We start from the raw sequence: 24,176 nt of genomic DNA on the forward strand, positions 1-24,176 counted from the left end.
TTCCCTGCTTTGCTACTTCTCTGCCTCCTAAAATGTGAAATCTCTAAAAGGAGTATCAGCTTTTTGTCACTGGAGCAGATTCAGCGACATAAAGAAGGTAAAGCTCTTGCCTGCACCATTTGGAAGAAAGAACTACACAGAAAAAAAGCCTGGAATTCGCCCTAGAGTCGTGACTAGGCAGGGTGGCAGAAAGCTCAGGAGACAGGACGGGGGGGCGCTTGTTAAGGACAGAGGAGGCTCATGGGAAGGGGCTCCATCTGGCTGCCCAGCATCATTTCCAGTCTTAAGATGAAACACAGCCCTTTGGACTTTCTACAGTGCCTGCCCTAGTGTACTTAGGTTCTAAAGGTCAGAAGACTACATTAAAATTTAGAGCTCAACTTGTTGCTAATTTGTATATAAAAGAGAAAGGGAAACCTTCATATTGCCATCATTCACTACAAAAATAGTAAAGCCAAGACTCTTTTTTCTGATTTTGTAACATCCAGTACACTCTCTTCAAATAACAGGATGCTTTAACCTTAAGAAGATTTCCCCTAACAGAATACTTCATTAGGATGGTGCAAAAGTATTTGCAGTTTTACATTACTGAACTTTGCCATTTGATATGTATTTAAATAAATATGGTTATGGTATACATTATTTTAATGTGTCTTTTTCACTTTATGTTTTTATGCTAATGACATTATTTGCTGGGTATTTACATTTATTTCATTTTAGACTAAGAAACTGATAGGAGTAAGGACTTCACAGGTGTTGCTAGTGGTAAAGAATCCATCTGCCAGTGCAAGAGACGCAAGATCCCTGGGTCGGGAAGATCCATGCCCTGGAGATAATGGCAACCTGCTCCAGTACTCTTGCCTAGAAAATCCCATGGACAGAGGAGCCTGGTGGACTACAGTCCATGGGGCCACAAAGAATCAGACACGACTGAGCACACACACACGGAAATGATGTTAAGACAAAAGCAAATCTGATCGATTTTCTTATTTGAGTTCAAAATGAGTTGTAAAGCAGTGAAGACAACTCACATCATCAACAGTGCATTTGGCCCAGGAACTGCAACGAACATACAGCACAGTGGTGGTTCAAGAAGTTTTGCAAAGGAGATGAGAGCCTTGATGACGAGGGCATACTGGCTGGCCTTCAGAAGTTGACAACGGCCAACCAGCGCGTTTCTCTTATGTCTCCAGCACTGGCAGGCGGGTTCTTTACCACTACTGCCACGTGGGGAGTCCAGGTGCCTTATCAGTGGTCCACAAATAAAAAAACCTCATCACTTTGAAGTGTCGTCTTCTCTTTTTCTACGGAACAAAGGACCATTTCTGAGACAAAAAGCGTATTTTATATGACAACCAGTGATGACCAGCTCAGTGGATGGGCCGAGAAAAAGCTCCAAGCACTTTCCTAAGCCAAACTTGCACCAAAAAAAGGTCATGGTCACTGTTTGGTGGTCTGCTGCCCGTCTGATCCACTACAGCCTTTTGAATCCTAGTGCAATCATTATATCTGAGAAGTATGCTCAGTAAATCAATGAGATGCACCAAAAACTGCAAAGCCTGCAGCCAGTACTGGTCAACAGAAAGGGCCCAATTCTTCTCCACGACCATGCCCAACTGCATGCCACACAACCAGAGCGCCAGAAGTGGGATGAACTGGACTAGAAAATTTTGCCTCACCCACCATATTCACTTGGCCTCTCACCAACAGACACCACTTCATCAACCATCTCAACAATTCTCTGCAAGGAAAATGCTTCCAAACCAGCAGGAGGCGGAAACGCCTCCAAGGGTTTGCCAAGTCCCAAGGTATGGACTTTTATGCTACAGAAGTAAACAGACACTTGTTGTTGGCAAAGATGTGTTGATTGTAATGGTGCCTATTTTGATGAATAAAGTTGTGTTTGACCCTAATTATAATGATTTAAAATTCCCAGTTAGAAACCGCAATTACATTTGCACAACCTAATATAATATCTCTTAAATTTAAAAAACTTGAAAGCAATCTCTCTGGTCATTTAAATGCTAAAAAGCATAGCATATCTAATAGGAAAATTGAAACAATAAAGATAGAGTTAATGAAAACCACTTATCTTCAGGATTTCTTATGACGAAGAATGCTACCTACATTGAACATAAAGCTGTGATTGTCTCATCTCATTTGATGAGACGCACACCACGACCAACAGCACTAGAGAGCTTTTCTGACCACTGCTTAGTGGCAGCAAAGTGTGTTTTACAGATCAGTGCCAGGCTACAGAGTGAGTGATACAGTGAGATGACGATTTCACACCACTATGAAACCAACACATTGCTTCCTTCACCACGAAAGCCTTATAAAAGGAGCGTCACTGCACGAGGTGGCGTGCACCGCCATATAACTGAATTTTCCATGGAAGTAGAAGACCCGAAAGAGGGATATAATAGTTTCTAACCTTCTTCTTTAAAAGATGACAGAATCATGGAATAGAAGACAAAGGGTAGGATGAAAAGGGAGTCACGAGATATGCTTTTCAGGGACACACGATGCACTGATACACACAAATAACAGATACAGATTCTCAGAGGTCATATCTGCGTGTTCTCTGATTATGTGTCTTTGTGTAGTCTTAGCCATTTTCATATGATTCTGTGAAAGCAACGTGGATAAGTACAAGTAAAAACTGGCAGCCCTCACATTTTATCACTCAGTTTCTCAGATACTCTGAATCAGTTATAAAACACAAAATGACCAGGGTGTAAAACGATCATGAGGCCTATAATTAAATGTATTCAAATACTCTGCTCAAAATCTGATGTTCACATAAGTCTCTTTACCAAATCACCTGCTGAAAATACACTGTTCATCACATGTGCTTACAGCACGCTTCCCCTCTAATAATCCTTACAGAATAGAGCATGGTGATATATTGCTGGAGGAAGAACATCACTTAGGCTAGGACTTGACAAACCTTCTCTGCAGAAATGGTAAATGTTTGAGGCTTTCCAAGCCACACCGTCCGTGCTGCAATCACCCAGCTCTGCCTTTGTAATGAGAGAGCAGCTGAAGACAGTAAGTAAACAAATAGGCGTGGCTGTATCCCAACAAAACTTTTTTCTGGATGTGGAAATTCGAGTTCCCCATAACCTGCATGTCACAAAATATTACTTCTCTTTTGATATTTTTTCAACCATTTAATAATGTAAAAGCCATTTTTAACTCACAAGCTGTACAAAAACAGATGGCAGGCCAAATTGGCCTGCAGGCAGTAGTTCGTCCTGACCTCGACCAAAGGCATAAAAAGCATTAGTTATCCATCTCATTGGCTAAGAGATAAAGCGAAAGATCTGAGTGATACACGGTTTCTAACCAGAACGCATTCAATTATACTAATATAAAAGAAATTAGTCACATAGAAAATAATAAACCCAAAACTCTTAACACAACAGACCTTGTCAGAGTAATTTGTAATCTTCCCAATATTGTGCAATAACAATGAAAAGGCCAGAACGATCCCTAAGTTAGCATATATATTTGTTTAAAATGACAGTTAATTTGGCAATTCCACTCCTAGAGATATGCCAAGAGAAATGAAAACATATGTTCACAAAAAGTTTGTACATAAATGTTCAGAGCAACATTATTTTTAATAGTTAAAAAGTGAAAAGAACCCAAATGTCTACCAACTGACATACGGAAAAATAAAATGTGGCATATATGTATGCAAGGAAATATTATTCAGCCATGAAAAGGGATGACGTACTGACACATGCTATATCCCAAATAGTGAAAACACTATTCTAAGTCAAAACAGACAGTCACAAAGGTCACATATTGCATGATTTCATTTACATGCAAGGTCCAGAACAGCAAGTTCAAAGAAACGGGGGATACATTAGTGATGCCGGATGTTCTGGGGAGGGGGAAGGAGGGGCAACTGCTAGTGGGGACAGGGTTTCCTTCTAGGGTGCTGAAATGGTCTGAAATTAGAAAGTGGAGATGCACGCACCAACTCTGTGAATCTATTAAAAACCTCTAAATTGTACACTTTAAAAAGGTGAATACTATGGTATGTCATTTCACAAAAATTACAGTTAAAGAATAAAGCTGAGAGAGAGTAAGGATAAATATAGCTGCTAAACATATAAATTCAATTGAGTGATGCATCAGTCAAACAACCTACTGGGTACAGTTTACCTACATGCTTCAGGGCCTGTCTCCTCACCAGGACAGCAGAGATCAAGTAGATAAATACACTTCTCATTCAAAATTTATAGCAGTTTTTAAGAAATTATATTACATGCATAATTTACACACATATAAAAGAAAGTTTCTATTTTACATGAAAATTTTTATATTACCTTTGTAAATCTGTCAATAATTAGAGGCATGATTTAGAACCCCAGTTCAAACTTATTTCAGAGGCATTTTTATATTTTTGTTTTTATAGTGATAATAATGGCTTTTGTTCTCTGATTTTACACTTTTATTTACTGAAATCATTTATTCCCTCAAATACATTGAAAATATTTTTACTATAATTACCTTTTGACCATCATGCTCAAAAGTAGAAAACCAAGGTTCAGCAGTTTCCATAAGCTGTGAGAACATTGCACTAAAAATCAGAAAAATAATATAATGCTAATGTTAAATCTTCATTAAGGTAAAAATAGCATAAAAAATAAAAATAACAGAAAAGTTTTTGTACTTACTAGGCATCATGTTCCAGATATTCAGGGTTCAGGAGAGTTTTCATTTCCTCACTTAAAACAGCAATGCAAGTGATCAGAATGTGTAATTTTTTAACAGAAAAAGATGCAGAGGTTGCCTTATCTATACTCTAAGCCAGCTTTCATATAATGTGTGAAGGAAAAAACATGAGCCTTTTTTAAATAAAAAGAGCAACTCTATTAACATATGAAATGTTTCTTTCTACAAAGATGGAAAACAAATTAGTTCCCTGTCTCTACCACAGTGATGTAACTATCTAATTATTCCGAATAACAAATGCTGAATGTGACAATACATTCTTTGAATGTGCCTGATCTAGAATCAACTGACTGCTCCACAATCTATCACTTGTCCAAATGAAACAAGGAAATATGTAATTACTGGTCATAGATCCCGTATCAAAACACTGATTTATTTTCCTTCAATGGCTTCTACTTTTAATATGTTTTAGTATCAATCAGTGACCTCGTCCAAATCTATTTTAGTGCTCCTTTTACTTTATAAAGGATTGAAACTCTTAAAGAAGCATACCCAACTCATTTAAAAGCTGTTTTTTAAAAAGCTACTTTCAATCATGTATACTTTTCTATGAAGTATAGTCTGCATATACATTTTTGAAAAGATAAAACTGGCATGAGAACAGGATCTCAATACTAATTGCATCCTTATCATAGTTTATAGAGAAACTGAGGCAATGGCAATTAAGACATGGTTATTGTAGTCAGATTCAAGAAACTCTCCAATCCATCCAATGTAACTGGAAAAACTCCAAGGAGCTAGAAAATACAAGCCTACGGTACAGTCAAGTTGACTTGACAAATGCCCTCATGTATGTTCAGCAAAATGATGGCTGCTTTTGATTAATAAAGACTGTATGCGCAAACAGATGAAATGCTACATGCTAATTCTCTGTTTTCTGCATGGAGAGGGGCCAGCCTACGAACGTTCCTGCTGGTTTACAGTCCCTAGGCTCTCCATTCCCAAGACGCCTCCAAGCTGCTTCTCTTGCCCACCTAGTGAGGGTATCTTAAGTTAGAAAATAAATTCTAACAATCAGCCTAAGTTAAATACAATTACTGAAGTTATCTACTGGAAATAATAATGTATCTAAAAAACATGGGAAGTCATTTGTGTTTCTTTAAATTGGGGTTCTTTGTGAAACTATTCTGTTTATGAATTGAATTGAGTTGGATCTGGGGAGGACAAAATACATCTCAGAATAGGTTCTCTTACAGCTTAGTGTGAGAGAACGGGTCACTGTAGGATGCAATGTATGAATATTAACAACTGTTAGCACTTCGCCATTGCAACAAAAATCTCTTCTTGATCCGTTAGATATATGTCTTCCTTTGGTACGGCTCTAAGACTTGCAAAAATATTTAGAATTCCAAGTTTCCCCACAGCTGAAATAGGATTACAATTACTAAGTGGTTCAGCCACATGAACCTCAAACAAATGCTTACAATTTACAACATCTTCAATGTAAAAGGTGTTGAGGTTAAAAAAAAGATTACAACAGGGCTGAAAAATAGATGGAGCTCCTATAAAAACTTGCCTTGGCTGCGCAGATTCACTGGCATGGAGAAAGGCCTGGTGGTCGCAGTGGAGGGTGAAGACGATAGGAGCCAGCAGCTCGTGCATTCCCTGGAACAGAGCCCGAGAAAGGAGGGGGCGGGTGCTGAGGATTCACCAGTGGACAGAAGGGGCTCAGCTGAGAGCCCTGCAGCTGGCCCCCACTGCCAGCATTTCCATATTATACACAGAAGCAAAAACGTAAAAACTACAAAAGGAGACTTAGTTTTAGAATTAGACTTCCGAGTCAACCACAGCATGTATTCTTCTTTAAAACATGGAGAGCAGCTCTCTTTTAAATAACACAACAAACAATACATTGGCATGGCAGACAACCTTGCACCTGTCAGTTGCTTCAGAATCTGTGCTCATAAATATGAATTTCATTTATGCTAATCATAATCATGAGCTACAGTGTAAGGATCTGTAGTAAGAAGGGCAACTAAGAACTGGAGACCTAAGGAAATTACATCCAATGTTTTCATTATATAATGGCTCAAAATTAGGATGTCTGTAGATTTAGGAAGAGCTGAAGTCAGCTAGCTGGAAATGTTGGATAATAAAAGAAATAATCTTTAGCAGGTATGAGGAAAAACAAAGTTTTCAAGTAAAAATTTTAAAGGTGCTTAAGCCAAGATGGCCATAATTTTTTTTTTCCTATTTCAACTATAAGGTTACTTTTCAATTTATTTAGTGATTTCACCAATATAATTTTCTTTGTCCTTATATTCTGTTCATCTATGGATTACGTAAATATACACCGAAACAAAAAGATATTAATTACTAAGTTGCCTTTCAAAGGTTATTATAAAAATATATTATTTATACATTATTGTGAAAAAATAAGATATTCCAGATCAGTTGAGATTTTTTCCCCCCTACTTAGGCATCAAAAGCATATTTTAGCAAGTTAAAAATAGATTATACACTTTTCTGCCTTTTAAAGTGAGTCAATTACTATTTTCCTTTTATCTATGATGATCTCTTGCAAAAAGACAACACAAAACCCCAGCTTTTCAGGAAATAACAATAAAGTCTCCTCTCTTTGCTAATGGGATTAAAGAAAACCTCCAGTGAGGGACAGCCACACAGCACTCTGCACCAGTCTCGCAGCTCTGTGCTACTAAGTAGCCCAGAAGGAAACTGTCAGAGTTCACTGACAGGTCTTCACCAGCCTGGAATTAGAAGGGCTTAATGACATTCTTACAAAATAATTTAGGATCCACTGACAATTTACTTGTGATTTAGGACAAATTACCACACATCACTTCAATCTTTTTAGGTAAACATCACCTACTAAACAAATCTTGAAAAGACTGCTCCTTAGAAGAACTTGGTAGAGACCCAGAAAGAATGAAATGTTGCTAAAGTGGTTTAAAAACATTATCAGGGGCTTATTATTCTGGAATAATCTCAAATTATTCCAAAAACTGAGTGACATACTTTTAATCCTGAAAGTAAGAGGCGCTTATAGGAGAGAACTACAGAAAAGCGAAAGCAAACAAAACAAAAAAGCAGGGAGGGAAGGCCGAAGAAGGAAGAAAGAGCAGCTGTGGCGATATCCTCGAGGTAATCTTTTGCTTATTTCTAGTGGTTTCCTTGGGATAAACTCCCTAGAAGAAAAATTTCTGGGTAAATGAGTTAAGATATTCGACATATACAATTAATCTGCCCTTTAGAAATAATTCCCTCACTTTAAGGCATAAAACTCCCCAAATCATTTCATATACTCTCATCTTTATTTGTAGTGTTTTTTAAAAATCCCATCAAATTTTACAAACAGTTGCTTTAACTTACTTAAATGTTAGTGAGATTGAATACAAACGTTTTAGTGGCCATTTTTATTTAATGAATTGCCCATTTTCTCTTAATGAAGAGTTTCCTTTTCCCTAATAATCTGTAATATTTCTTCAGCAATTCAGGAAATTAACCCTTAGTCATTTTTGTTACAAATGCTTTCCCATGTTTGTAACTTGCCTTTTAATTTTGATGATATCTCATGTCAAAGTGAAACCATATACTTTAAAAATAGTCAAATCAATAAATCATCTTTTATAATTTCTTTTGCATTCATGCCAAAGAAACCTTCATCATATTGAGATTAAGTTAAATTACAAGTTCCTTTTTCACAGCTAATTCTTTACCCATCTGGAATTTCTTTTTGCCCCGAAGAATAAATATGCATTTTCCTCTCCCTAAGAGTTAAACTAATTTATTGAGTAATCTTCATCTACTGAATAATCCATCTTTTCCCAAGAGTTCTGAAATGTCATCTTTATCATAATCTGATTCTTTGGCTTTCATTTTTTCTGGGTTTGTTTTTACTGGTATTCTACTAATTTATACATTCTTAACAAGAACTTTACTACTGTCACGATTTGAGCTGTAAAATACTCCAGTTCCCCATATTTTCTATCCTTTTCCTCAAAACTATTTTGCCTATTCTAATAACTTTTTTCATCCAAATGAAAATGTAATTTAGTTACAGAAAATGCTAGACAAAAACTATTTTTTACTGTGATTGTATTAACTTGAATAAAATAGATATTTCTAAGAATACCAGATCTTCCAGTCCAAAAATATGTACAACTGCATAGTTTTTATTAGGTTGATTACCAGGTTTTAGTCGTTGGTGGCGGTGTCCGTGATCTTCGGACTGGAACGTTTCCTTTCAATATGTTTTCTAAAACTATTTATGGATGCTTTAGTAAGAAACAGCTCTTGCCTAAATGCATCTTCTCACTTTCTTTAATGTTCTCTTCCCTCTACTTTCTGTGACCTCTCTCCAGAGTCTACATTTGCCCATACATCATTTACTTTTATTTATTCCAAAAATTATCCGTTAACTACCTATGATGTTTTGAGAACACAAAAATGAATGGAGTGAGCACCTCCCAACCATTACGGAGCCTGTGATCTAGACAGCAAGACACATGATCAAATGAGTACGGAAGTACTGCATGGTTATAAACTTGGCAAGTGATACATATATGTATATGTACGTGCGTATGTACATCCGTACATACCTAGGAAAACCCAGCTCCTACTATATGCTCAGCATATACAAGGTGCTCATTGCATAGTGACTGGATGAATGAAATAGCTTCCACCAGAGGGGTACATATCATTTATCAACACATTGGTAAAAGCTACAATATGATGAAAAATGGAAAAGAATTGTACTGAATTATACCTCAGTATTTCCCATCAATAAAAAAATGCTTTTTGTACAATGGAAAATTGTAAAATTCAGAATGCCCTGAATACCTCTAAGACAGCCTTTTACACATTCAGGCTTCACATCCAACTAAACTAGGTACATTTTTCTAAAACAGACTTGGAAAAAATTGTTGATCTTACTCTCAATTTTAGACTAGTAAAGCCTGATTATTAATTACAATTGACAACCAAATAGACATCTTTAAATGAAAAGAGATCTGGAAAGAATGATAATAAATTGTTTAAATGAAGAGAGATCTGGAAAGAATGATAATAAATTCAATGCGCTGTAAATCTGATAAAACGTAACAAAAAAGAAATGTATCATCAGTTTCCAAAATCTGTGTTTTGTTTCCACCCGCACGTCAGTGTTTCTGCTTGCTTACAGCCTTGTTCACTGCTGGATCCTCAGTAGTCACTGCACTCCAAACTCATGTCAGTTGAAAATAAAGGTAACAAAGTTTTCCTCATCAACAGCCTGTAGGCTCACAAAATTGAACCTGTTCTTTTATCTGCCTGTGTTCATTTAGCCCACCAAGCAGTCTTTATTAAAGCTGAGGCATCAGGCAGTCAAAGTTCATTAATACCATTTATATAATCTCTGCAGTTTCAATTAACTCAGCAAGACATTCTACTACATGATAACAGTCTCATTAATTCAATAAAATCCCATAACTATTAACAATATGGTCGATGTTAAACGGGGTGTCACCTAGTACAAAATAATAGCTTTAACAGCTTGTGATGAAACTCAAGGTTTTTTCTTAAATTTGATCTGGTTAAATATCCAATCCTCTTAGAGTAAGGGATTATTTCTACCTCTATAGAATCTATAGAATTTTTAACATGTATATGGAGTAATTTTAAGTCTAAGAAGGTTGATGCGCAGCAGTAAGTTAATAATAGTTTCCTGCTCAGTGACCGATAGACTTTGTCTAAATTATCAAGCGTGTCTGATCTGTCCCACTTCTCTTTAGTTTTCCTTACAAACGAGTGTGCTGTGTGCCTTACAAACGATGGACTACACAATTATAATGTGTTTTTTTTTTCCTTGTCTGTGAATCTAGTTGTTTCTTTCTCTAAAGAAAAAGGGGAAATAAACGTATAACTTGGCATAATTATATTCTAACCTCATTGGCTATCATCAAAGTTTTCATCATGAGATACTCCCAGATATTTCAAAGAGGAGACAGAAGACTGAGGAGACAGGCTTGATGACAAAAGCCAACAAAATGAGACAGAGAACAGAACAACGGAAATGAACCAGGATCACTGGCGAAGAGCCTGAACCTGATGACTTCTTGAAAGTGTGTTAGTAACATTCTTAGATTTTAAGTCATTCTTACTAGAATTTTCTTTTATTTGCTTCCAAAAAATCTTGCACAGATGGAGATTTATTTTCTCCTGTCTCCTTTCTGGTTTGCTGTTGGTTTCCGCACTTTGGATCTGATCTGGACAGCATATCTTGCTAGGGAAGGCCTTTCCTACCCTGAGGTTATCAAAAAATTCTCCTAAATGTTTCTTTTTTCCCAGAATTTTTATGTAGTTTTAGTTCTTACAATTACACCTTTAATTTAATCGTTTTTAGATGGAAAATCAAATACAGCAATTCAATATCCTTTTCCCCTTGAATGGAAATGCCCTATCTATCTCACATGAAGGTCTCACTTATGACTGGACCTGTTCTTACCTTGTTCCACTGATTTCTCTCTCAGTTTCCACACTACTGTTACACTGGTTTGATCATGTAACATTTATCACTGTTTCCATGTCTTCCTATGTCATTCTCCCCTTCCCCTAAATTCTGTGGCAACTGAAGCACATGTATTAATTGACCATAACCATGATCACCACGGTAACTACCAACACGAAGGCTTAGGAGCACTAATGCTTTTAACTCTACAAGAGCACTGCCCTCATCAGCAAAGCTGTAAGAGCAGAAGAGGCGAGTCTGTGTGTTGTCTAAAAAGTGTTAGAGCTGAGACACAAATGAAAGAATCAGAGTCTAGACCCAGTGCTCACAACCAGCAAGCTATGTTCTTTCTTGCCATTAAAATTACTATAAAGCTTTTGGGCACTAAAGTTAAAATAACCATGTCCAGTTTTAAAAAACTGTATCTCTTTCACTTAGCCTATCAGTGGAATGATAACACATTTACATACTAATTTAGGAAGAAACAGTATCTTTCCTTAGTATCTTCCACCTAAACACGTGCTGTCACTTTTCTGTTTATTCAACTCTACCTTTACATCCTTCTGTGACATTTATAGTTTTTATTCTTATATTCTTATAAAAGCTATATATAGCTTTTATTCTTATATTACTAAATTTATTCCTAGACATTTTATAGTTTTGGTTGCCATTATGAACAGGATATATTTTTTCCATTTCCCATTCTAAAAGCTCATTATCACCATGTAATTAATATAAAATATATATTAGTAATATAAAAACTAAGATAAAATTAGTTCTTTTGCATATTTTCATGTATAGAATAACATATATTATTTAGGACAACTGCAATATGAGTTGGTTTATTATCTTTAAATAAATCAAGTTTATCTCAAATTATAAATAAACTGCTCTCACCATGCAGGTGTTTTCTGTTATACTGAATTTGGGTGGTCACCAGTGGACATAACAACTTTGGATTGTTAGAGAATTTATTAATAGTTTGAATCCTCACTTAACATGTATTCTGACATACATTAGAGTATCTAACTTTGTATATTTTTATTGAAATCCCATTAGCTTAAGTAGAAACCTGGATACTTCTTTATATATTAAATAATTTACATTTCAAAATGAATACACATAATCCAATAACCTTCTTTAATTACGAGATGAATTAAACATCAAGATCTCAAGAATATCATATAAATTCCAGAAAGTTTAAAGGAACTTTCTGAAGGTATATCGCCAGTAAAGAGTAAGAGGACACTCGATCACTTCCTCCACAGCATGGCATGCATTTATAAATGCTGTGCTTAGAAACAACATTTATATATACAACTCTGAAAAGTTTTATTACTAGATTGCCTTCAAAGATGCTGTTTATAAACAAACTCCCAAAAGTTGAAAGAAAAGATTGAATGCCTTATAGAAGACAATTTGGCGGAATGTCTTATAATAAGGAAGAAGCATATGTGTGCCAGTGAGCTTGCTTTTCTCACCGTGCAGCTGACAAGCAGCTCTTTGATTGCTTTACTATTATGATACAACTTTGGATACAATAAAGGCTACATTATTGCTCTATCATTTGTCAAGCTGTATAGAAAATTCTGAGTCAATGGATGCCACCTGTACGATATTTTCATTACCTGTTTATAAAGCAACTGCTCGTTTTCTCTAGCATAACAGAAAAGAACATCTGTAAGAATTTTTCTCACACTTTCTTGTTGGAAAAACTGCATTTCAGGAAACCTGAAAAAAGAAAACAGAGGGTTGAAACTGAGTAACACGATTTCAAGAATTACCCTCAAACTCTCCTCTCTGAGAGGTGCCAAGGGCGGCTTCTGGTTTTAGTACAAGTCTGTATTTGCCATGCAACTTATGCCAGAGGTGGGATTGATGTATTAAAGAAAAAAAGGATGAGAAAAGGGAGATAACTGTATCACAGAGGGGAGGGATACCTTCGACATCTAAACACTTCAAATGTCTTCATATGCTTAAGATCATCACGTGATGAATAAACAGTTTTTAAGCAAAATGACGTTGGTGTGGGGGATTGCTTTGTTTAATCCCATTTGGTATAATGTGATTTTGTAAATACCAACTCTGTGAAAAAATCATTATCTTTTTTTCCATGCAAATATCAGAATTTAAGTTATTACACATGACCACACCATTAGTTTTATTTAATTAAAACACCACTTTAAATGGAATGAGTTAGTCAATACTGCTTAAATGATCTCTGGATCAAAAATTCTACCAGGTGCTTTGAGGTAGTCTGAAATAAAAAGGGCAGAGTATTCACCTGAAAGGAGCTTAAATAGTTGTTTATAATGAAAGATGGCAACAACCCAAAGAGCAAATACAGAGGAATGCAACACACAATGAATCTGTCAGCCCTGTGTATACGCGGCTTTCAAATCTGCAGATTCAACCAACCATGGATCAAAGATATTTAGGAAAAACAAATTTTAGAAAGTTCCAAAAAGCAAAACTTGAATGTGCCAGCCTGCCAGCAACAATTTACACAGTATTTACACTGTATTAGCTATTATAAGAAATCTAGAGATGATTTATGTGAGGATAGGCACAGATTATATCTGTGAATATTACTGCATTTTATACAAGAGAGTTAAACAATCCATGGATTTTGGTATCTGTGGGAGTCCCGGACTCCATCCCTCATGAATACCAAAAGATGACGTTATAAGGGAAGAATGAATGTCATCCAAAAATAATCAGCCAGGATATAATAAAAGTAATACAGATAACCCTTACATGCATACACACTGACAGTGAAACATCAGAGAAGTTAAAAAAACAATCCCATTTACCATTGCAACGAAAAGAATAAAATACCTAGGGATAAACCACCTGAAGAGACAAAAGACCCGTATGCAGAAAACTGTAAGTCACTGATGAAGGAGATCAAAGTCGACACCAACAGATGGAGAGACGCCAGGTTCCTGGAGTGGAAGAACCAGTATCGGGAAAATGACCACACGACCCAAAGCAGTCTACAGAGTCAGCGCAGTCCCTATAAAACTACCAGTGGTATTTTTCAGAAAACTAGAACAAAAAGATGGGTGGATGGCATCACCAACTCAATGGACATGAGTTTGGGTAAATTCCGGGAGTTGCTGATGGACAGGGAGGCCTGGTGTGCTGCAGACCATGGGGTCGCAAAGAGTCAGACATGACTGAGTGACTGAACTGGGAACAAAAAAATTTACAATTTGGATGGAAACACAAAAGATGCTGAATAGCCAAAGAAATCTTGACAAAGAAAAACAGAGCTGGAGGAATCAACCTTCCTGACTTCAGACTAGACTACAAAGTCACAGTCATCAAGATAGGACAGCACGGGCACAAAAACAGAAACACAGGCCAATGGAACCAGACGGAAAGCCCAGAGGTAAGCTTACACACCTATGGGCACCGTATCTCTGATGAAGAAGGCAAGAACATACAATGAAGAAAAGACAGCCTCCTCAAAAAGTGGTGCTGGGAATACTGGACAGCTGTGGGTAAAAGAATGGGATTAGAAGGCTTCCCAACATCATACAGAAATAAGCAGTCAAATGGGTTCAATAACAAAAGGTCTGAACGAGAATTTTTAGGGGAGGAGGAACACAGAACGTCTGTGGGAAAGGTCACCCCATCAGAAGGAAAGCCCCGAGGGCTCGATTCTGAGCGCAGCGTGGAGCTAGTGACACAGAGGGCACGTGCTTCCAGGAGGTGCCGCCGGCCGGGGCAGGACAACAGGGCGCAGGAGAAGCGGGAAGCACAGGCAGGAGCTTCCAAGGCAGCATTAAGCGGGGGGAGAGCCACAGATGACGCTACATTTCTGAAGCCAAAAGGAAAGAAGAGAGTACTGGAGGGACTCTAATTTGGAAAAAGACTGCAAGAGGAGAGTTGAGAGGAAGGAGAGACGAGGATATTACACTGAGGTGAAATAGAGAGTCACAGGCCTGAGAAGAGCCTGTGTTCAGCTTTCTGCTGCACAGCTGCTGGCTGCGGGACTGGAGTAGACGGTTGCCTAATGGCCTCATCTCTGAAGCGGGATGATCACACTGCTCTTGGGACCAGGTGAGACGCTGCGGCAGCAGCAGGAGCAGGCCTAGCGGCAGGCGTCCAGCTCAGAGGCCACTGCTGGCCTGAGAATGGGCACTTGGCATGCCGCACGCATGAATGAGGAGGCTTGGGTACTGGAAGATAAGAGAGTGCATGGGAGGCTGGAGACCGAGAGCACAGAGGCACGGGCCGCATCAGGGGACAGAAGAGTGGTCCTCCCTAGTCTCCAGAGGCACAACCGTGGCTGTCAGTCACGTTCCGACTACTGCTTCCTACCGCTGGTGAGCTCAGCTGTTTTCTGCGTCCATCTGATCCTCTCCAGGGCCCCTGTGAGAGTTAGAACTTTCTTTCCAGTTCAGGCTGGGACCCTGTGTGGACTATGCTAGTGGTTTGTGAGGCATCTCTTTCCTGATTCTAATTTTTATAATAAATTATAGCCTGTTTCATCTTTATCTGTTCATTTGACTTTGGCTTGAAATTCCCTTGGGTATATAGTTTGTCCCCAGACATAGGAGTCTGACCTCTTCTCCTGCAGGAAGGAAGCCTCTCTTTTGGGGCTTGGAATAAACAGCCCGTGGGCTATCTCATATCCATGCATAAATCTCAGTGTGCTGGCCCTCTAGATAGCCCAGACTCAGGCTGCTGCTGCTGCTAAGTCGCTTCAGTCGTGTCCGACTCTGTGTGACCCCATAGACAGCAGCCCACCAGGCTCCCCCGTCCCTGGGATTCTCCAGGCAAGAACATGGAGTGGGTTGCCATTTCCTTCTCCAATGCATGAAAGTGAAAAGTGAAAGTGAAGTCGCTCAGTCGTGTCCAACTCTTAGTGACCCCATGGACTGCAGCTTTCCAGGCTCCTCCATCCATGGGACTCTCCAGGCAAGAGTACTGGAGTGGGGTGCCATTGCCTTCTCCAGACTCAGGCTGGAGTTCCTAAAGAGGAGAAATTATCTGAAAGTAAAGTCAGAGCAAGAATAATAACTATATCTTAGAAGACAAAGAAGTTCCAAAAAGTGTCAAAAGAACTAAAGTAGGAGATACATACAAAAGCTTGTTAAATGACTTATTTAGGACAAAAGAAATCTGCTAAAGCCTTTAAAAAGTCAAATACCCCAAATTAGAGCAATTAGGATGAAAGACAGGTGACTAGTTAATAAAATGCTGAGAAGAAATTTCCTGGAAAAACTTACGTCACCAAAGTAAAATAGAGTAATCCTTCTGAGGTGAAATGGTTTCCTCTCCTTATTTGTCGGATGACTTAAATCTAGCCCTGCCTTGAAGCAGGCTTCCTATCTCAGGACTGGACAGGTCACATGGCTGAGTGATTCTATATATCTGCTTCTTTAACACCACTTTGGAAATTGTCTATGCACACTGGACCACCAAATTCCCAATGGCTGCTGCAATCTGAACGGATTATGGGAGAAAGTGCTAAAAACTACAATATTCACTTTGTAACAAATATCCATCAACTATGAGTTTAATACCTTACTAAAAATGTAAATTATATTACATGTCAACTTGCAGTTTCATTTAAATGCATACTAACCACTCACGAGATTAAAAACTAGAGATCTCTAAGAATCAAATTGCAGGTAGCTAATTTAAACTACCCACATTTAGCAAATACCCAATCAACTGAAAACATGCATTAGGCAGACAGGGCATAGCTGTGTGACGGCGCACTGTCCCCGAGTCTAGTCTATAGCTGAAGTGCATTTATGAAGTTTCAGGGTGCCCTCTTTTTCAGAAAAGCATGACGTTCTCTAAATTGTGATGAAGAATCCATAGCATGAAACAAGTAAGGTATGAAAGATTTCAGAAGAGCTCTGAAACAGAGACAAAAGTTTATGCTATTTTCAGAATTTGGAAGAACTGACATTCAGAGAAGTTACCAGCTGAAAGAATCCGGCTCAGAAGGTAATAGGTAAGAACCGAACTGGAGAGATTAACACCCGCTCCAGTGTACCTGGGTAGTGAGCAGGGTAGCAGTACTTCCCAACCACTTTGCTAATCAATGAGTCAGAGATAGGCAGTGGAGTAAAATTCCATGAGTTTAGAGTTACACAGAAGAACCTACGAGTCATAATGTTGATGAATATACTTGAATAATAACGTATTTCCTACAACAAATACTTGATTCTTGTATTATCAAGCTTCAAGTGAGAAGGCATTCTATCTACAGGAAACAGAAATAAAAGGGAGAAAAGCAGTGAGCAGCTTCTCTAGGAATAGTGATAGGCAGCTTTGATGATAGGTTTTAAGCTTCAAAATAGCTTCCCTGACATCTGGTGTTGATTCAGGGCAGGTAATCTGAACAGCAGTTTAACCCAAATTATCACTGGGAAAGAAAAATCTGCTTTTGAAACAATAGCAAAAATCACAGAATACAGACCAAGGCTGGGATCAAAGTTGTTAAGATTTTGAAAAATCAAGAGTGACTCTGCAGTTTCATGCAAAAAGAGAAATGGTGGTAAATTCATTAAAGATGGGAGAGAGAAAAAAATTTATGACTGAACTAGAGAAGTTTCGGAGAAGGCAATGGCATTCCACTCCAGTACTCTTGCCTGGAAAATCCCATGGACAGAGGAGCCTGGTAGGCTGCAGTGTATGGGGTCGCTGAGGGTCGGACACGACTGAGCGACTTCACTTTCACTTTTCACTTTCATGCATTGGAGAAGGAAATGGCAACCCACTCCAGAGTTCTTGCCTGGAGAATCCCAGGGACAGGGGAGCCTGGTGGGCTGCCGTCTATGGGGTCGCACAGAGTCGGACACGACTGAAGCGACTTAGCAGCAGCAGAGAAGTTTAGGATTCACTCAAGCCAAACCATCAGAAAGAAGAGAAAAAGGAGAAAAGAATCACAATAAATGGGAACTGAAGATGAATTCTGTTATTATAGAAAATGAGAGTCCAAGAGAAGGAATTTCTGAATTTGGCCAAAAAAGAAAGTAGAGATGATAAATAGGTGAGGATGAACTGATAAGCAAAGAGAAAGGAATATCAAAGTATTCCATGATGGGATTTAGACTAATATCATCTAACATTTTTACTTGGTAGAAACAAAGGTAATAATTCTGATTCAACTTAATTGATCAACATTTAAACTACAGGAGTTTCTCTCTCAAGATTTGTGGAGGTATTAAACAGACAAATTTTATATACTGCAAATTAACATCAAGAGGTATAAACATAATATCAAGAGGTATAAACATCTGGTGTATGCATTTTGTTTTGTAACTTGAAATAACTCCAAATTCATAGGCAATACAGATTTCATTTTAAGTTTAAAACATATTTCATTATAGAGAATTCCAACATTTATAAAGAGACAGTAATGGACGGAACCCCAGCACAGTCGCCCAGCTTCATCACTAATAATCCCTTTTACGTATACTCCTCTCTCAGAGCTGCACTTCGAAGCAAACCTGAGACATCACTAGTATTGCAGGACGAATTTATTTCTAAAATATAAAGACTCTCTAAAAACACAACCATAGTGCTACTTTAACACTATAACTAATAAAAATAATCGACTGATTAAACCAAATATGCAGTCAAATGTTCAAATTTCCCTAAAAGTTTTTCAGTTTGTTTCAATCAAGTTCCAAGAAGCATCTGTACACTGAAATTTGTTGATATATCTCTTAAGACATATTCTACAAACTTGTCCCTTTTTTCTTTCCTTGCCTTTTCTTCCCTTCCTCTTTTTCTCTCCCTCTCTCTTTTACAATGCATTTGTTAGAAAAACCAAACTCTTTACCCTGTAGAAACTTGTCACATTCTTAATTTTACTTGCTGTTCTTCCATTTTATGGAAACACATTCCTCGTCCCCCTGTATTCCCATAAAGTGGTAAGAAGGTCTAGAGACTTCAACAGGTTCAAATTCAACTTTCAACATGATCCTTCATGGAAGATATGGTCGCTTCAAGGGCACGTTCCCGAATCCTTCAGCGCTCCTCCCACACAGAGGTGGGGCAGCCTAACGCCACCCCTCTGCACAGGCACGGTCCTCAGTGACAAGCTTCTCACGAAGAGACGGCAACGCGAGCAATGCTGCCACACAGCTTCTGTCCACCTCTCCGTCTGCAAATAGCCGTGGAACTCAGACACTACGCTACTAGGAAGTCAAGCAGCCAAGAGAGGCCCTGGGGAGGTGTTCCAGCTCCAGCTCCAGAGATTGTCTCTGCCGAGTTCCAGCCTCAAAAGCCAGACAGATGGACATGCCTTCCGATGATTCTAGTCCTTAAACTTCGAGCTGGTCTGGCTACCACTACATGGAACTGAGGCAAATGGCCTGTTCAGCCCTCCTCAAGTCGGAGATTCATCAACAAAACTGATTCTGCTGTTCTCTGAAGCTTTGGGGGTGGTTTATAACACAGAAGTGGACAACGGGTACAGATGGAGCCGGGTGCCTTCATCAGGAGGCAGAGATCTTTAGGTTTTCTCTCTTTCTGTGATGACCATTGATCACTGTCTAGACTGATTCATCAGACATTGTAAGATGGTAAAACTATAACTCTATCATGTTTTCTTTCACTGTTATCTAAAATACATAATGAAGAAAAATTGACCCTTGTCAATGTTTAGTTATCCTGAAGCACAGACCACTATCATTTTGAAACAATGCTGCTGATTTCCATTACATTTACTCATGGATGCCTGTGGACACCTAAGATCTACGAATGACAAATGGCACTGATTCTGTCACGAAAGCAGTTTATGACAACTATTTTACTTGCTTTCTGGATATCTTTCCATGTGGCTGCAGGCTACGGGGGTGAATCAAGAAGTGAGAGAGGCAGGACAACAAAACCCCAACTTCAGACCAAGAACCAAGAGCCCAGGTACCTGACGGGAGTCAACCCGGAAGACCTGAATTCAACAGGGCCTGGCTGGTCATGACCCAGACAAAAAGGGAGTGAGGCAAATATCCAAGGAATATCCATGATGGAGAGTTCCTCAGACAACAAAGAGACACAAAGAGTGTTTCCTAAGCAAGAAAAGGGTTAAGACAAGAGTGAAATGACAAAGGGCTTTGTCACTGCATTATGGCACCTAATTAGGTAATTAGAAGTATTAAAACAGACAAAGCACTGGGCCCAGATGAATTACTGAAGATGCAAGTATTCAATAAGATGTCCCGAGGGAAAAAGCAAAGCCCTTGGTGAAGGTTTATCGCCAAGCGGGAGGATGGAGCCGCACCGGAGGGCTTGCAGGAACAATAACTGATGCTGTGTCCACACTTCAAACCCAGAACTTCCACCACCAGCATCCATCTAAAATTTAAAATGAGCTGATGAAAACTCCCTAGAATACGATTAAACACCAAAATAACTATAATGTCTTACTCTAGTTCACTGTTTTATTAAAGGAAAACTGAAATAAAAATCAAGCAAAAACCAGAGGGGTGAGGTGAGCCGGGATGAAAGGAGCAGACACTTTCAATTCCTGTCCTCCCTGCTTGGGATGATGGCTTCACCACGCCACATTGAACCGAATCTGCCCTCTCCTCTTTCCAGGGAGGAAGCTGGACTGAACACCCCAGCATCCTCTCCAGGGCGCCGTGGCCGCTGGGACGAGAGCGGCCATGACAGGCGACCGCAGAGCGCCCCTCCTGAGCGCATCCCACCTCAGGCGCCGCCCACATTTCCACTTCCGGCTGGACAGAGCGGAAAAGGGCATCTGGGAAACCTGGGAGGCTGCACACGGACTGTGCTGGTTTTAAAAATACACTTGCCAATTCTTTAACACACTGCCTTTCCTTCTTGGGTTGTTTGCTTTAGGGGAAGGCTCCTTTAGAGAAAGGACACTTAAGCAGCACCACGGAGAGACCCACATGGGTCGTCTAGCCCCCAGCAGCCTCCACACCACCCCAGCTCCAGCTGACACCTGACTGCTCAGAGGTCCCAGGGCCTCGGCTGCTCCCAAATGTCCAACAACTATGAAATATGTAGCAAGAGATAATGAATACAGCTTTTAATACCTGGAACTGGGCTGTTTCCTTTTTTTTTTTAATATGCCGTAGAGGTAGCTATGGGACTGGACAGAAGCTGTAACGTTGCACAGAGCCACAGTGAAAAGACTAAAGGATATGAAAGAGACGATTAGCCAGCCAGACAGCCCATGAGGCTGCCAGCGAGGGTGAAAGTCAAAGTGAGGAAAACATCGTAAGAAAAGTGGAGACAAAGATTCCTTATTGGGTACTAGCAACTCAGCAGTATCTGTTTATTTGGATATTGCAAATATACCCAATACCCAGGTGATCGGGCCCAAGAGCCTGTCTAGGCAGTGCGGAGCTGCCCCTGGGCTGTGTGTCCCTTACAACGAAGGAAAGAGGGAAGCGGAGGGAAGCACTGCTCAACACGAAGGGATGTCAAGCCCAACCTTGTCTCCTTCTCATCCTCTCGAGCCACACATGAAGCATTAAGACTCTACTTCTGGGCCAAGATCAAACATAAGACACAGAAAAGCAAGGTCGAAAGATGTAACAAAGGGTGTGAATGTAAAATTCTTTGTTAAGCTCTCAGAAAACTCAGAAGTGGCGCCTCAGAGAACCCTCCTGTCAGACAAGACACCCCAATGCCCTGGAAGGACCTAAAAAGTATGCCTGACAGAGGCTGCAGTAGTCAGGGGTCAGGAACACTGCTAAGCACCCCACACTGTACAGCAGAGAGTTAATTAGTCTAAAACATCAATATTCCCAAGGTTGAGCAACTCTATTAGAATATGTGAACCCAGAGGGCAGAAACCATAGGGGCGTATTTAATCTCCACAGTTTTCTGGGTAAGACTTGAAGCAGCCCACTCATGCTTCCATCTCCTGTTTGCTCCACAAAGTGTTATGCATACAGAAGGTGTTCAATAAGAGCTTCTTCAATTGAAAAAACAAGTGGTAAATTCAGGCAAATAAGATTAACATAAAATATTACAGACTAGCAGAAAGACCTGGAGTCCCAGGTAGTATTTCCACTGCAGCCAGTTATATTTTCTTAAGTCATTCTTTCTGAGCTTCAACTTTATGTACTTGCAAAATAAAAGGATTTAAGATGATTACCAATGACACAATGCTTATTATGGATGCCAGGTGCTGGGGAACAGCAAAAATATAAAAACATAAAACTTAAGTACTTAAAATCTAGACAAGAAAATAGATATTACACAGATATTTTTAAAAGGAAGATAATTACAATAAAATCTGCAGGGTTCTATAAAAGAATGGAAGAGGCAGTATTTTCTTTTATCAGAATCCTCAACTTCTAGAATAGTAGCTGCTACCTAGTAATTTCTCAAGTAGTATTTGCTGAATGAATAAGTAAGTCCAGAAACCTACAAACCAACCAATGAAAAATGAAAGTTAAGTCGTGAACTTGGACTGGGGTGAGAAGGCAAAGCTTACTAAAGGCTAGACCACAGTTCTGCTGCCTTTGTTCTTTGCAACGAATGACGATAAGAGCATTATGTGACTTTCACAGGCCATAAACTAGAGGTGAACCCTGATTTTTAAAAGGCATAGAAAAGAAAGCAGAAATCTGTTGTGATGACAAGGGTGTGACCCAGCCCAAGAAGACAGCAGAACAATTTCCCAGAGCCTAACAGGGACAGTGGGAGTTTGGAATCGCCGCCCAGGTGAGGAGACTTAGGCTGACTGGAGATGTCCAGGAAGGACAGTGGGGATAGGCAGTGGGACTGGGTTCCAGGGCGGCGTCTGTCACCATCTGAAGAGAGGTTTCAGCAAAGGCTCTTTCTAGTTTTCCAATGCCCCCAAGTTACACAGCAAGCAACCCCACTGCCTCATTGCCTCAAATAAAAGAAAAAACAAAAAACTTTCTAATGATACCATAAAGGTGAAAAATTGAGAAGAAAAAAAAAAAGGTAGAAATATGCACTTTAAGTGCAAGGCTCTGTCATACTGAAAGACTTCATTTTGCAGTATTTCGACAATTAAGAAAAAATTTTAAAGCAATTTAAAGCATTTATCCTTGAAATAGTAAAGTAGTGTCAATTCCAAATCTGCATGAAAGTTCCTAAAATACTGTGACTCTACTGAACGGGCTGGGCGGACGAGGAAGGGAGTACTCCGCCACCCAGCGGACTTTACCTTTTCACCTCTTCATGGTCAGTATGTGAAGCCCCAGTTTAGAAATATAAACAGTGGTAAAAGACGCTGGCTTCATTACACAGCCCATCTCCCAGGGAGAACCCTTCTGGCCCGCAGCTCGGGGCGGACTCTGCGGCCGCTGCCACCAGGCTCCAGCGGCCAGGGGCGCGGGTGCAGTCACAGCACCAAGACCGCCACGGACACACCTCCATTTTCACGCAAATGCTAGAAAAAAATTTTAACCGTAACAATATCCCATAAATTGGAACAAATATGTAGTAAGAATCTGCATGCTTACATGCAGCAGAAATGAGAAAAATACATGTCACAAACATGAGCAGTACAAGATATACATACTTCTAAATATATAGAGGGAACCGCGAGAATCCAATATTTTGCTTTTACCTTAAGAGTTGTGAAATAAGGAAGGACTACAGGCCATTTGACGGAAGAATTGTTTCTTGTGTTCCTGAAAATCTGCTTCTCCCCCTCTTTAATATTTAAGAAACACACACACAGGTTGCCGACAACCCGCGGAGAGCGGCTTGTGTTGTCGTTTTCACTTCCGCGGCTGTGAAAAAGTGCATATGTGAGGGCTGGTCGTGCATGCACAAGCGTGGACGGCGCCGGCATCAGACGGAGCCGCAGCACAGCGCCGAGCACAGCCGCTCGGCGGGGTGTGCCTGCAGTCCACCTCGGGAGACTGAAAATATAAATACAAGCTGCTATTTTGGTGTGATCACACGAATGTGGCAGCTTGTGTGGTTTTTTTCTCTTTAACATTTTAACACTGGGCAGATTGTCTGCATTAACACACACCAAAATCAATTC

At 39.5% G+C, this 24,176-nt stretch overlaps 1 protein-coding gene across 13 annotated transcripts in view; it reads right to left on the reverse strand.

The window, feature by feature from the left end:
- The window catches only part of TBC1D5 (TBC1 domain family member 5), a 592,035-nt gene that overhangs the window by 240,959 nt on the left and 326,900 nt on the right, over positions 1-24,176 (reverse strand). For all 13 annotated transcript variants that reach the window (XM_059886432.1, XM_059886457.1, XM_059886448.1 and 10 more), the window contains 4 exons: positions 12,823-12,925; positions 6,266-6,354; positions 4,692-4,742; positions 4,525-4,594 (listed from right to left, as the gene is read on the reverse strand). In XM_059886432.1, coding sequence (XP_059742415.1) covers positions 4,525-4,594; positions 4,692-4,742; positions 6,266-6,354; positions 12,823-12,925 — 313 coding nt within the window. The remainder of the gene's footprint in view (positions 1-4,524; positions 4,595-4,691; positions 4,743-6,265; positions 6,355-12,822; positions 12,926-24,176) is intronic.

This window comes from Bos taurus, chromosome 1 (assembly GCF_002263795.3).
Source record: "Bos taurus isolate L1 Dominette 01449 registration number 42190680 breed Hereford chromosome 1, ARS-UCD2.0, whole genome shotgun sequence".
NCBI lineage: Eukaryota > Metazoa > Chordata > Mammalia > Artiodactyla > Bovidae > Bos > Bos taurus.